Source organism: Notolabrus celidotus, chromosome 11 (assembly GCF_009762535.1).
Source record: "Notolabrus celidotus isolate fNotCel1 chromosome 11, fNotCel1.pri, whole genome shotgun sequence".
In the NCBI taxonomy this organism is placed as follows: domain Eukaryota; kingdom Metazoa; phylum Chordata; class Actinopteri; order Labriformes; family Labridae; genus Notolabrus; species Notolabrus celidotus.
In genome coordinates, this window is record NC_048282.1 from 17586996 (window position 1) to 17599875 (window position 12880).

At 41.7% G+C, this 12880-nt stretch overlaps 1 protein-coding gene across 1 annotated transcript; it reads right to left on the reverse strand.

Annotated features, from left to right (window-relative positions):
• Positions 1-7497: 7497 nt before the first annotated feature.
• adora1b (adenosine A1 receptor b) lies at positions 7498-12369 on the reverse strand. The gene is made up of 2 exons (XM_034696192.1): positions 11712-12369; positions 7498-10032 (listed from the first exon to the last, which is right to left on the reverse strand). The coding sequence occupies exons 1-2, from the start codon at positions 12050-12052 to the stop codon at positions 9240-9242; spliced, it is 1134 nt and encodes a 377-aa protein (XP_034552083.1). The 5' UTR covers positions 12053-12369; the 3' UTR covers positions 7498-9239.
• Positions 12370-12880: the final 511 nt, after the last annotated feature.

Here is a 12880-nt window from a genome sequence, read left to right on the forward strand (position 1 = left end):
TTAACAAATGCCACATTTCATTTGGTTTTGCCACTTTGCTTCTAAAAATACGACTGGCACAGAACCTCGCAAAATACACATTTTGTGTGGCATTTTCCCAAAAATTTCCCTTAATCAGAGAACAGGCTGTTGGCACACACCATACAGCCTTCTGTAAGGTTGGAAAACTGCGTCATCAGAGAGCTGGATAATGTCACTGCAGAGCAGCGAGACACTCACAGCTCACAAGGGGCAGGATATTAATGATTATGTGAAACGTGCAGTGATAGAGCCATGAACTGAAATATCAGAAAGTCATGATTTATAACCACTTTCTGTTTTTTTCCAGGGGCTGCTAGGAAGCGGAAATGCAGAAAAATCCTTCTTCTACTATTATCTACTTATTACTATTATCAGTTTCAGCCTTAATTCTGGCTTTTTAAGGATAGTGAGAGATGAAGGGAAAACTATGGTAAAGTGTGCAGAGCTTGCATGATGAAGTGTCTTTATGCCAAAAACTTAGCTGTACTGTGTCTCCATCTGCTTCTGTTGGCCTGGATTCTTCAGTGTTTACGGCTCTGTGCTGCATCGTTTTGCAACTCGGTTCTTAATTGTGACATGCCCTCTTCGGTTTCAAGCGGCCTTGTTAAAGCAAACTGTTTATGTCCTATGGTATGTTTCTAGCAGGCAGTTATAAATACAGAAATCACTTCCTGTCTGCCAAGGTTGATGTGGTTCTTTGGCCCGCTTCCTTGCTCAGCTGCGTCGAGTTTTACGACAACTGGTTTGTTGACTTTGTGGTGGGACACAGAGACTGTGAAACACACAGAGCCATCACTGTGTTTGATGTGGGGGCAACTTTACCCCAACACCACGTCCAGGTACTTTACCCGGGTCCTGCTGAGTCTGCTGAGCACTGCAGATATTCTGGGACTAGTTTTGCTTGTTTACCCCACTAAACTCTTTAAGACAGTTTATTTTGGCTTTCCAAGAAGTTTTCTTCTGGGTTTTCTTTGTTTTACTTAAGGTCATTCCGTGAAGTTGACTTCATTATTAAGAAAACAATGAAACCCAACAGAAATGAATAGTGTATCATTTCTGGATTGTCAAGATATATATCCATGCTTGAGGCTTAAATTGGCACACAGAGATCCTAAGCGAACAGCAAGCAAAACAAATGACTCAACCAAAACAAAAACTGATCAAAACAAGAAACTGCCAGGGCGGAAACCCTGTTAAGGCCTCCAAACCCTCAAGTGTCACTCATATGGCAGCTTGTCTGTAATGAGTCATAAGTCAGCATGATAAGTTTTACAGAAATAATTCCATGAACAAGCTTTAAACAGTAGCTATAAAGTCATATGAATGAGACTGAAGGAGCATAAAAGGCCAAGGCTTTGACTCATGTTTTCTCAGAGCAGGAGACAGGAGTGTTACTTCTGCTTCACCAAATTCTTTATCAGGATCTAGACTATTACTCACCTCAGGGAAAATTTCTTCCCAAGTCTGCCAACACTCACATTTAACACATCTAACAATCATCAGCTGTTATGATTCAAACAAAATGTAAGAAATAAAAAACAAAGTACAAATAATTTCAGCTTTGTTAGATGCATAATAGCACTTTGAGATGCTGAAAGGACAATAATTGTGATAATGTTGATCCTGTTGCATTCTTCTTGACAGTATCGAACACACTTTTGGTTTGGCTGAATTACAGTATGTCTTTCCAACATGACTCACCTGATACCCAGACGAAGATAAATAAACAAACAACAATAGTTGGATAATAGCTGTGTTTATGTAATACACTTACAACCTTGACTCAGTCTTAAGACTTCATGTAAGCTCACATTAGCAACTATCAGCTTTTCTCAATCTGATACATGGGAGTGAATTTCCGCCACACTGCCAGGGATCAAAGCTCAGTGCCATGTCAAAGTTAAAAGCCTTAAAACAGTGCACACCATATAAACCATTACTGCTTATCTGTGTTTTCTTTCCTGTTTATTCTGGGCACTGACTGTTAGGTGGCGACCACAGGCTGGAAAAAAAAAGTACATTTCATCTGCTTCCAAGCAGGTACTCCACAGGGTTGGGACACTTCAGTGCAGATGATCGTAACAGGATATGACATAAAGACTGTAAACCAGAGAGAGAGATGCATGTGTTCAGAAAATGTTTTGCAATGACACTGTACGGAAACTGTGTACATGAGTGTAGCAATGTTGGTGCTAGATTGACTAACTCAAGGCTGTATGAGAACCAGCAATGTTAACCCCATATGAGCGTGGGAATAATCATGACTAATAGTAACAAAAGGATGTGTAGAGCATGGAAAATCTAAATGACAGTCATAATTAAGTGCTTCATATGTGTATCCAACATTGACGGTAGAAATGAGAAGATTATAAGATGGGGATTACGTGCAATGTAGATTCCCAACCAGAAATGAACTGGCGGTGTTGTGGTTCTCAGTTGGCGCCCTAACCCTCAAGCCACTAGGCCACCCCGGGGAGACATAATTTGGAATGATACTGTAGACAGTTCGTATGAGTTCATCTTATTATATAATCTCACTAAAGAGCAGCAGGCGGGTCCGGCTGGGAGCCATGCATGAGGGTAGACTGTATCTGCCAAGGTGTGGGCTGCCACTGAAGAGCAAATCCATGCGGGCGGAGTAGTGTTGACTTTATGGACAGCCATCTTTTACCACCACCGTTAAAAGCTAATTACTGCAAGTCATAAGCAGTGGCCTTCAGGGGCGTTCCATCCTCCGCCATACAAAGCACAGCCACAAGGAGTGACAGCATGGGCCATGATGGGAGCTCAGAGTGCACCAAAAATTATTGTAGCTTGTTTAAATCCATATGGAGCAACGCCTCTGTCACTTTTTAAAGAGTTGTTTTCAAAATCTGCCACAGCAGATGAGAGGCTGTATACCAAAACAAGAGAAGTGCTTTGAATCATAAGAGAAGCATCTTGTGTCGCACAGCTAAAGAAGTATAATAAGGTTATGTACTCTAAATTCCACACAACAGGTTTTAAAAACCACTGTTTCAGAAAACAGGGAAAAGGATGGGAATTTCCCCCCCTTGATTAAGGACAAGCAGCTGATAGCAAGCAGGAAGTGAGTCAGGCTCAGCACTTCAGCTGCCTCTGCACACTTTGGCTCCGACTTGTTGAGGCAGGCAGTTATTCCTTCTTTTGATGTGTGTTGGGCTTTTAGCTCTGTGGTGCTGCATTTGGGGGTTGCCAGAGTTTGAACTCCTGTGGCCTAAGATAAATGCAACATATCGCCCCAGGACAAAAAACTGCGTAGTTGGGCACCTCTGTGTCATCTTCCAGTAATGTAGCACAACAAGCTGAACCCTGACATTACTGTAAGTGGTTATGTATTTGCTGATGACTCTGCCTGTGGACAGCTTATCTCGAGCATAACATTTTTGTACCTGTTTAAAAAGCCACAGGAATGAGCCAATAAAAACCACCCTAACTCAATTTAATTCTTTTCATCCTGTGCACAGATGGCACTGCGTGAGTAGTGTGACGTGTATATGGGCACATTTTCTTGTTCCTGCTTTTAGGATCTCTGTGAGATTACCAACAACTTCAAACATCCGTTTCATGTTCACAAATCTAGGAGGATAAAAATTCCTGTTTTTGATTGAAATGATGACAAACTATCTTACAAATTCCACTGCGCTTTGAGCTGATGTCCTTGTCTTCATCTTTACATAACAGATATATAAAGAGAAGAACAATTCCATTTAAATAAAGCACATTTCTTCCCTTTTTTTTACTGAACAGAAATTCTTACAATGTTATGCATAAATAGCCATTATGTTCCTTTTCAGTGAGAGTTAATTAAAATACATTCTCTTCTGTTTCTGAGTAAAACGTACCAAGTGGTTAGACTGTCTTCTGAATCCAATCTGCAAATGCACAAAGTGGGATTTTTTTTGTTTGATTGGGCTGTTTTATCCCCACTCCAAGATATAATGTTGGTGTCCTGAGGATATTAATTAGCCAAGCCCGTCTTTGGATCTGCCATTAGAACATTCTACATAAAAGTCTTTGGATTATGAACTGGCCATCAGCACTTGTGGGAGAAGCCTAATGAAGGAGCCAGATGTGACCTCTTCACCCTCCGTCAGAGAGTCAGACACACAGAGAGTCTGCCTGGCACTTCGCAGGCAAACGAAAATATTATTGACCAGCAGATGGCAGTCTGCCATAGTGACAGCTACTGAGGCCAAGAGAGAATTAGAGCTCTGATGCTGGGAATTAGTGTCAAGGAAAAAAATGCAGCATCAAGCTGCAGGAGCCTGTATTGAATGAGAAATAGCTCTCATTTAAACAAGCAGGTGAATTATGCCACTAAACAGCGTAAAGCTATTTCTATTTAATGTGCCTGCCTTTAGATAAAATCCTGAAAACCCATTAAATGCCTCTTCTCTTTTCTTCCTCTACATTTAACAACCTTTCATCAAAGCTGTGTTTTCAAAAATACCTCCTCAGGCAGAGATTTGATCAAAATAAAAGGGGGATCAAATATTGATGTTGTTCTAATTTCGTATGCCTGTTTGGTGAATAATTGATTGTAAGTGGGAGAAGGGTTTGTTATATTTGCAAGACCCTATGCTGTTTTATTGAAGGCTTTCCATGCAAACCATGAGCTCGTGTTGCTTTTTCTGAGAGGTTCAGTGAGTGGGATGAAATCACTCCTGAAGGACTGTGAAAGACAAATGATCGCACATTTTTTCTGTCACTGCACCATTAGTTTGAATTCACAGCCAAAGATGATGGAAGATAATCCATGATGTGTAATTGCTTTGCTTTATAACAACTGTTTATCCAAAATATGGTGCATGTCATTACATCTTAATAGGACAGGTTCACTTGTTACTAGATGCAAATTTTCCATCTGCTGCAAATTTGCATCCACTCACTTTTTTTTCTTCTCATTTTTATGCTCGTCAGTTTGGATGCAGCATCTCATTAGCTGCGAGCCAACTAGGAATTGATGTTCACACTGCTGTGTCATAACACAGATGAGTCTGACACAGATGCTCTCTCAACAAAGGCAGAACTATTGGCCTTGTTTTTATAACTGATTACTTCTCTGTGAAATCACACGTGCATAACGATGCCAACATCATACTGTATGTGATGGTGAATAGTAAGCCTTACTGTAAAACACCATTACACTGTGAATGCGTGTGTAGAGCTTCTTTTATGCACTCTTTCTCCTTGCTTTGTTTCTCAAAGGCCTGCATTGAATCCATGTTACAGCTGTTCCCTAAGACAGATGTGGTGAGAGTGCATGAAGTGTTCTGACAAGAAGCCTTGTTTCCTGTTGTGCAGCAGCACCAGGGGCACAACATGCTTGCTTATTCATGACAGATCAGAGCCCAGGTAGATCAAACTGCTTCTCTATTTTTAATGGAAAAAGCTCTTTACTGGGACACATATATCAAGCTAAGCATTTTCCCATCAGCCTGACCTGGTGCAGGAACAGGGAGTCTTTAGGGGATTCGAAGGTCAGTGTCAGTTAGAGGTTTGGCTAATGTACAGAGTGAAGTATTGACCTAAAACATGGTTGAAACAAACCTTCCTTAGGAATTATTGATCCAAATAGGTGCATTGTACAAAAGGAGACAATTGAAGATACAGACACTTGCACTCTGGTTATTAATGTATTCTGGCATGTTGTCAGCATTGCAACACATCACATTTCTGGGAAACCCCCCTCGAACAGGGACCAAATGATTGTTGCTGTCATGAAATACAAGGTAAGCCCACACTAAACCTGAGCTGACTTCCCGCAGGATGTGAACATTTAGGCTGTCTCCTCTCAGGGTTTGCAGTTAGCACCCACATTAGCCTCAAGGGCAGTTGGTTGCTGCAAGGAAAGGTCACCTCTGATGTACTACTGGACATACAGGCCTTCAGTATTTCTTTTCCTTTTTATTTGTAGTCCTGTTCTGAAGTCTCCATTGACTTGATATCCCATCCTCACCCCAAACTAAGCATCTTTCCCCCAGAAATCAAGCCAATAAGACAAATATAGCATCCAAGACTGGAGTGTTACACCATGTGTAAAATACACTGTATCTTAAACCAGACTATTGATTTATACAAGCCATTTTCCCAGTACGACATCGCATCAAATCGTGCACATATTCAGAGTATTTCTACTGGATATGTGAAAGAGGCAACAAATGTGTTTCTGTTGACAACTCTGTTGACTTGCAGATAACGCACAAATGAGCAGTTCTTACTTGGACTAGATCTTTCCCTGATTCTATATGGAGCCAAATATCAAAGGACTTCTTAGATACTGAAAGGAGCAATGGGTTGTTGCAGCTGTGACAACTCTTGACTGTTATCTCACAGCAGTAATGAGAAGTCTGACAGCCCTGCCATGCTGCAGGGAGGTACCCAAAGAAAAAGCTGAGATATCTCGGGCTGCAAGTGTTCAGTGCGCAGGAAATGCTGACTCCTTGAGAGGACTGAATAGCTAGAAAATTACCAATTTATTATTCTTTTTTGAGAAATACCTGAATTCATGTACTTGTTCAATGGGTGTGCCAAAATGTGTCCTCAGTTAGCCTCAAGGAAGTGCTGAGTTTATGGTACAAATAAACAGTTTCAGAAAGGCTGTACCAATTTTTACACTGATGTTTTCTTTTCTTTGTGGACACTTGGGGACAGCATGCAGGGCTGTAAACACTGATATAATCACCTTTTAAAGTTGAGGTAGGAAACTTTTGGGCAACCAGTAAGGGTAGACTATTTCAAAGTTACCAATCAATATTGCCAACAGAAAAAAAACTGCTAGCTAGCTAACCAACTGTTGCAGTTTATTAGCTAGCTGCTAACAAACTAGCTTCATGATATTGTCACAAAATCCCCTTAATTTCAGTGATTCCTAAAATATTGCCCCAAAGACAGAAAACAATGAGCTAAAATACTCAACGAACCACAGAGCTGAGGGCTGTATTTTAGTGAGTGTAGCAACCCTTGTAATAAACAAGTTGTCATTCGATCTGTTGTTGGTTTTAAAGTATTGATTTTAGCCTCTTTAAAATAAATGGAAGAGCTCACAGAGAATTTGTATTGACGTTGCAACCATGTCTCCTAAATAGGTTTCCTAATTACATTGTGGCAAGAACTACAATGGCTATCTGAAGTAATTTTGAGTCAGCTTTTTTGAGTACATTGAACATAACGTTTATCTGCCGTAAAGAAGTTGTGTAAATACTGTTGTGGTGAATAATAGGCATATGAAGCTCAGGAATTGATATCATAGTATTGCTTTTCATCTGTATTCCAGTATGGTTGGGGGTTCAAGCAACAAAAACTCTTTGGTAAAGGTAGGTGAAAGACTGGTTATAGGGTAAATATAAATTATTTTGCATTGCAATCATTTTAACTGAATACCATGATCTGTTCCTTACTTAACCAATGTATTCTTCTGATCTTGACACAATCATAAAAGGTATTTATGTCACAACAGGTAAATGGGTGTTCATCTAACTAAATATGTTGCTAGTGTTAATTATTCTGATACATTTAATATCAAAATATTTTGGCACCAGAACACATTACACAGGTGGTGTGAGGTTTCATTCAAAATATTGCTGCTGCAAAGAAAGAAATTTAATTTCTAAGAGACAGAATTGAACCTTGTGCTCATTAATCACATTCGTACTGAAATCGATAACTGAGCTATGAAATCACAATAAACAGGTATATTACAAATCTATGCATGTCACTATCCTATTAGAATCAAAACTGTAAACCTAGTTTGTAAATACTTTCACTTGTAGGAAGCACATTATGTTTAACATTTATTTATCTTCTTTGTGCTTTTTTAACAGTCCTCCTGGCTGTGCTCCCATGAAAGTTTCTGCTAATACTGTTTCCTTAGTTTTCTAAAGCATAAAACATGTTCACTGCCTACTCCTGCAGGGAGGCTGTCAATTAAGACAGTTATCAGAAAATGTCCTGACCTTCTCTGTGTAACAGATTGTCATTCATGTCCAGAGTCAACAATAAATAAATACAATAAATAAAACAGAATAACTACATTCTCATACATTTATGTCAGTGGCTTGAACATAGTTTAATTACTACTCTACAGATGTCCCAGCTTTTTATACTGCATGAAATTGAGCTTACATTGTATTAAAGAAACTCACAATCTTCAGCTTTTTTTCTGGTTCAGTCCATACTACTGGACTACAGATGATTGAATAAGGCCATGGAAGCCACTGTATCTAGTGGTAAGATGTGAGAAGATTATAATCAGTTATGTGGTAAAAAAAACGGAAAAACCCGCTCCAAACTCCAGCTGGGATGGAGGCTGGATAAACATGAGCTTTAAGTGCATCTTGTCTTTCTCCCACATGAGTAGCTGTCATCTTGCAGCCATGTGTCTCCAGCAGGCGGCTTCTAAAAAGGTTAAAACCTCTTGTTCCCTCCATCTGCCTGTGTCTTATCCATGTCCATCTCGTCTGTAATGCATCGGCGCTGCTGGATCACTGAGGGACTCAGCTCCAGTGGAGAAGAGTTAAGGGATTACAAAACCCTTCTGTTGGTACACACCTCCTCTCTGCAAGAAAACCTCCAGTAGTGCTGCTTGCTCTACCACTGTTGTGCGATTAAGACCCTGAAGAAGAGTTGAGCGTTCATAAAGTCCCTTATTTACATTATGATTACATTCATGTTCTTTAGTCACTGTCAGATTACACACACACACACACACACACACACACACACACACACACACACACACACACACGCACACGCACACAGTTCTACAGTAGTGAGATGAACCTGCTCTAATGAACACAGAAACTTTTTCTCTGATGATCTAACACCGACCAACCACAAAAACGTATATTGCACATTTTGCAACGTTCACACCAACTGACCATGATAAATAAAACATTAAAGCTAAATGTCTTCAGTCTGTTACTAAGATAGGCAGCCACTGTCAAAAACACCTCCATTATTGCAAGTTTGTCAATACCCTTTTTTCCTTTTTTGATCAAAACTTCCAGTAAATCCTCTCCTCTTGAGGAAACAAAAACAATCCCCCAGGGTTGGAGGTTTCTGATCCAAGTCTCCTCAGTCTCCACAGCATTGTAGCACCTCATGCTCCTCATTGAACTACATTCAATGGAGGACAGAACCAATGCTCCTGCACTGATTATCACTTTCCCAGCCTGCAATCATCTGCTTTCCTCAGCTTACACTGTGTGCTGTTCTAGGGAGGGGGGGTGTTCTTTGGGTTCCTGTGGAGGTTCCATTTTCTGGTTCGGACTCTGCTCGGATGGTGGCGGCAGCTGTTGAGGCGGATCTGATTTTAACAAGTCTTTCTGTGGTGGTGCCGTCTGCTGTGGCTCCGGATTAGGCATCTCCTTTCTGTCACTGGGCTGAATCTCCAGAGCTGGTGTGTCCTTGCAGCAAAAGTATTGCTGCCATATTTTCCTGAAGGCAGTGCGGAACTTCTTGATGCGGAAAGCATAAATGATAGGGTTGACAGCGGAGTTGCCATGGGTTAGCAGGATGGCGATGTAGAGGAGGACTATGGGTTTCTCACACTGGGGACAGAAGAGGGTGATGCAGTTGATGATGTGAAGAGGGAGCCAGCTGATGGCGAAGAGGAAAAGCACCAAAGCCAAGGATTTTGCAAGATTCAGCTCCTTGTCGTAATACTTGTTGGGGTCTGTGTGACAGCTGGTGAGCTTCTTGCTGTTCAGCTGCTTGTGGATCATGTAGAAGATCTCTGCGTAAATAACCAGCATGAACACCAGAGGCGGCAGCACCCAGCCAAAGAAGTTGAAATAAACCATGTAGTCCATGCTGATGACGTTTTCAAACTGGCAGGTGATGATGAGGTCAGAGCTGATGGAGCCGTTCTGCTGGAGGCGTCGAAGATTGTTCCAGCCTAACATGGGTGTCAAGCCAACTATGAAGGCAACGGTCCAACAGATCACCACTGCCAGCCCCGCTCGCCGAGGGGTCACCACCCGCTTGTACCTGCAGGAGGAAACAACACATGTCAGCACTTTCTCTCACAGCATTCTCAGGGGATGCTCACTCTATGTTCACTTTATTTTTCATTGTGGCAGTGCCGTTTGACTGACAAACGGTGCGAATCACAAGAAAGAGTTATCATTTTAGTACAAAGCCCCCAGACACTTCACGTACACACACAGCTCCTTGCAGCTTGCAGCACATATTTCCTTTTGAACAAGCCTCGGTAATCCCTTATCAGTAAACCATGCACTTCTGAGCTCTGCTTTTTCGTGTTTCTTCTGTTCAGGACAAAACTGACTTATGGTTTTTAAAACTGTCTCAATATTGACTGACTTTTTATTGCAACAGCACTGTGGACACACGCTGTAACAGTAGGCATGTAACCAACATGCTTGACAGGTATGGCTTTTCATTGTTTGTGTTTTTTTATGGATGATAAACAAGAGTTACAAATGGTGCAAGGTGCAAAAAAATCTGATTTCTTATCACATCTTTCCAGTGACAGCAAAATGACACACAAGCACTCAGCCTGAGGCAGGAGTGAAATCTGATCCTGCACATGTTGGGAAGTGTGCAGATCAATGATTGGTTGGTTTTGAATTACTCATGGTCTGTAATTTATCTTGTGTTTAAAGGGAGAGAGAGGATGTCAGAATTATAATCATGCAACCTTTGCTGAAGTGAAGTCTAAAGACAAACAGGACACTCCAATTTTGCCTGACACAGGTAACATGTCTTAGATTAGTATTGATTGTGATAACTTAAGTCTGTGACTGAAGCAGAACAGGGAGATTGTATTCACACTTCTGGGCCTGGGGGCCGGCCAGCTCAGAGAAGAACATATACTGATCCATAAACAGGGAGTAGTGTTTCTTCACAGGAATAAGTAAATGCTCAAAACCAAGAACTTAAAATATTATTTTGTGTATTATTATGAAGTTGAATTAGTATGTGAACTTGTTTCCCCCTAAAACCAAATGTAAGTTCTGGGAAGGGAGAATAAGTAGAAACTACCTTGTGAGCAAATTTGTGATTTGAATGATGAACCGCTAATGTTCTGAAAAGTAAATACCTCTGAGCTTTGAAGGTTTAATCAATAAATGCTAGGAAATCAAAATTCCTGATAAAGCGCTATCGCCTGGACTAAGTAGATTCTTAGTCTGGAGATTAATATTGGAGGCTATCATAGACAATATTGTCAGGCAATAAATTCTCCTCCTCTACAAAGCTTATCTTTTCAGCACCAATGCTGGGTCTTTTGTTTCAGCCCGGAAAGATAAAACCCTGGTGATCCCGTGCAGCAGATACAGAGGGGGAGATGGAACATAACTGACAGCAAACGTGACCTCTTTTATGCCCTCCAGAAACACAGAAAAGCATCCTCCTGTGCAAAACCCCACCCTTTGAATGTAATGATTCTGTCACTGTGATACAGTTCAACAGTCTGCAGGACATGCAAAGGGACTAATTAAAACTGTTGGTTGATCAGCCATGCTCTGGTTAGCTGTCATGTTAGTAATAGTGAGTCAGAGACATCCCGTGAAGTGAAACAAGACCCATGAGGACAGCAGTGCCCGTAAACACAGAGCTGGAGATGTGGGGACTTCAACTAAGTGAGAGTGAGGAGGCTTTTCTGGGAAATAAAACATCATCAATTACATCACTTTAATCTCCATTACCTGGTCGGGATCTTGACCCTGAGATAGCGGTCAATTGCAATTGCCAGCAGGGCCAGGATTGAACTTTGCGTCAGCACCAGCACCGTGCACGCGACCAGAAGGCAGCTGTAAAAGTGAGTTTGGAGTCCGATGCTGATGGTGATGGCCAAAGGGATGACGAGGGCACCCACTGCAATATCCGCCAGGGCTAGGGAGACGATGAAGCAGAACGTGTTATCTCGCAGAGACTTATTAATTTTCACCGCCCAAACCACCATCACATTTCCTATTACTGACGCGACTGCAATCAGCACCTCCATCCCGATGTAGAGCAACTGCGTTGAGAAAAATGCTCCGGGCATGCTTGCAGATGATTATGTCCTTGATATGAATAATACTGATTTAAAAAAAAACAAAAAACAGCAGAGTCGTCCTAGTTTAAATGTTATTGTCACTATTGTATTTCCTCTAGTGCTGCGCGTCCGACAGGTTCACAGTGCCCAAATTCTCCACCTATACCACATACAACTCGCAAAGAAAAATCCACTTAATTTGTCTGGAAGAAGAGCGTTGTCCAGGGACATGTCTGAAGATGAGGAGCTTTCCTTTGAAGCAGGTGTTGTTGTGGTTCGGCGTTTGTAGTGCGTCGCTCCAGCTCTGTGTCCTGCGCCTCCACTTGGCTGACTACACCTGCTCCTAGTGCGAGCAGCATCCTTTCCATGCGCTCCGATTCATTCAAGAGGGCGCTTCCTCCAGACGCTCCTCTGGCGTTTATTTATTTATCTTTAATATGAAAAAGCAGGTTGTAACAAAGCGAAAAAAACTATCATGAGGATGAAAGCGAGCACACGTGCTGCCCCTGTGCATTGGACGGGTGCTCCCAGTCCCTCTGCTCTTCACTGTATGCCTCCTGTAAAGAGCAATACGGGAGCTGCCATAGAAAGCGTATAAGAAATGTTTCGCTTTTTGATTCAGTTAAAGTATAGCCTTTAGTCTTGGTGTGAATCCGAATACATCTCTTCCTTTGGCGCGTAAGACTGCTTAATTCCCATGCGGAGGAAGACACGCACACAGCTGTAGCTCTCTGTTCTGTGGGACCGTCCCAGAGAAGTCAGGTAGTGCAGAGGTGCTCTGAACTCCCTCTCATCGTCTATTAGAACGCCACGCACTACTTATACTCGCGCCCTTTC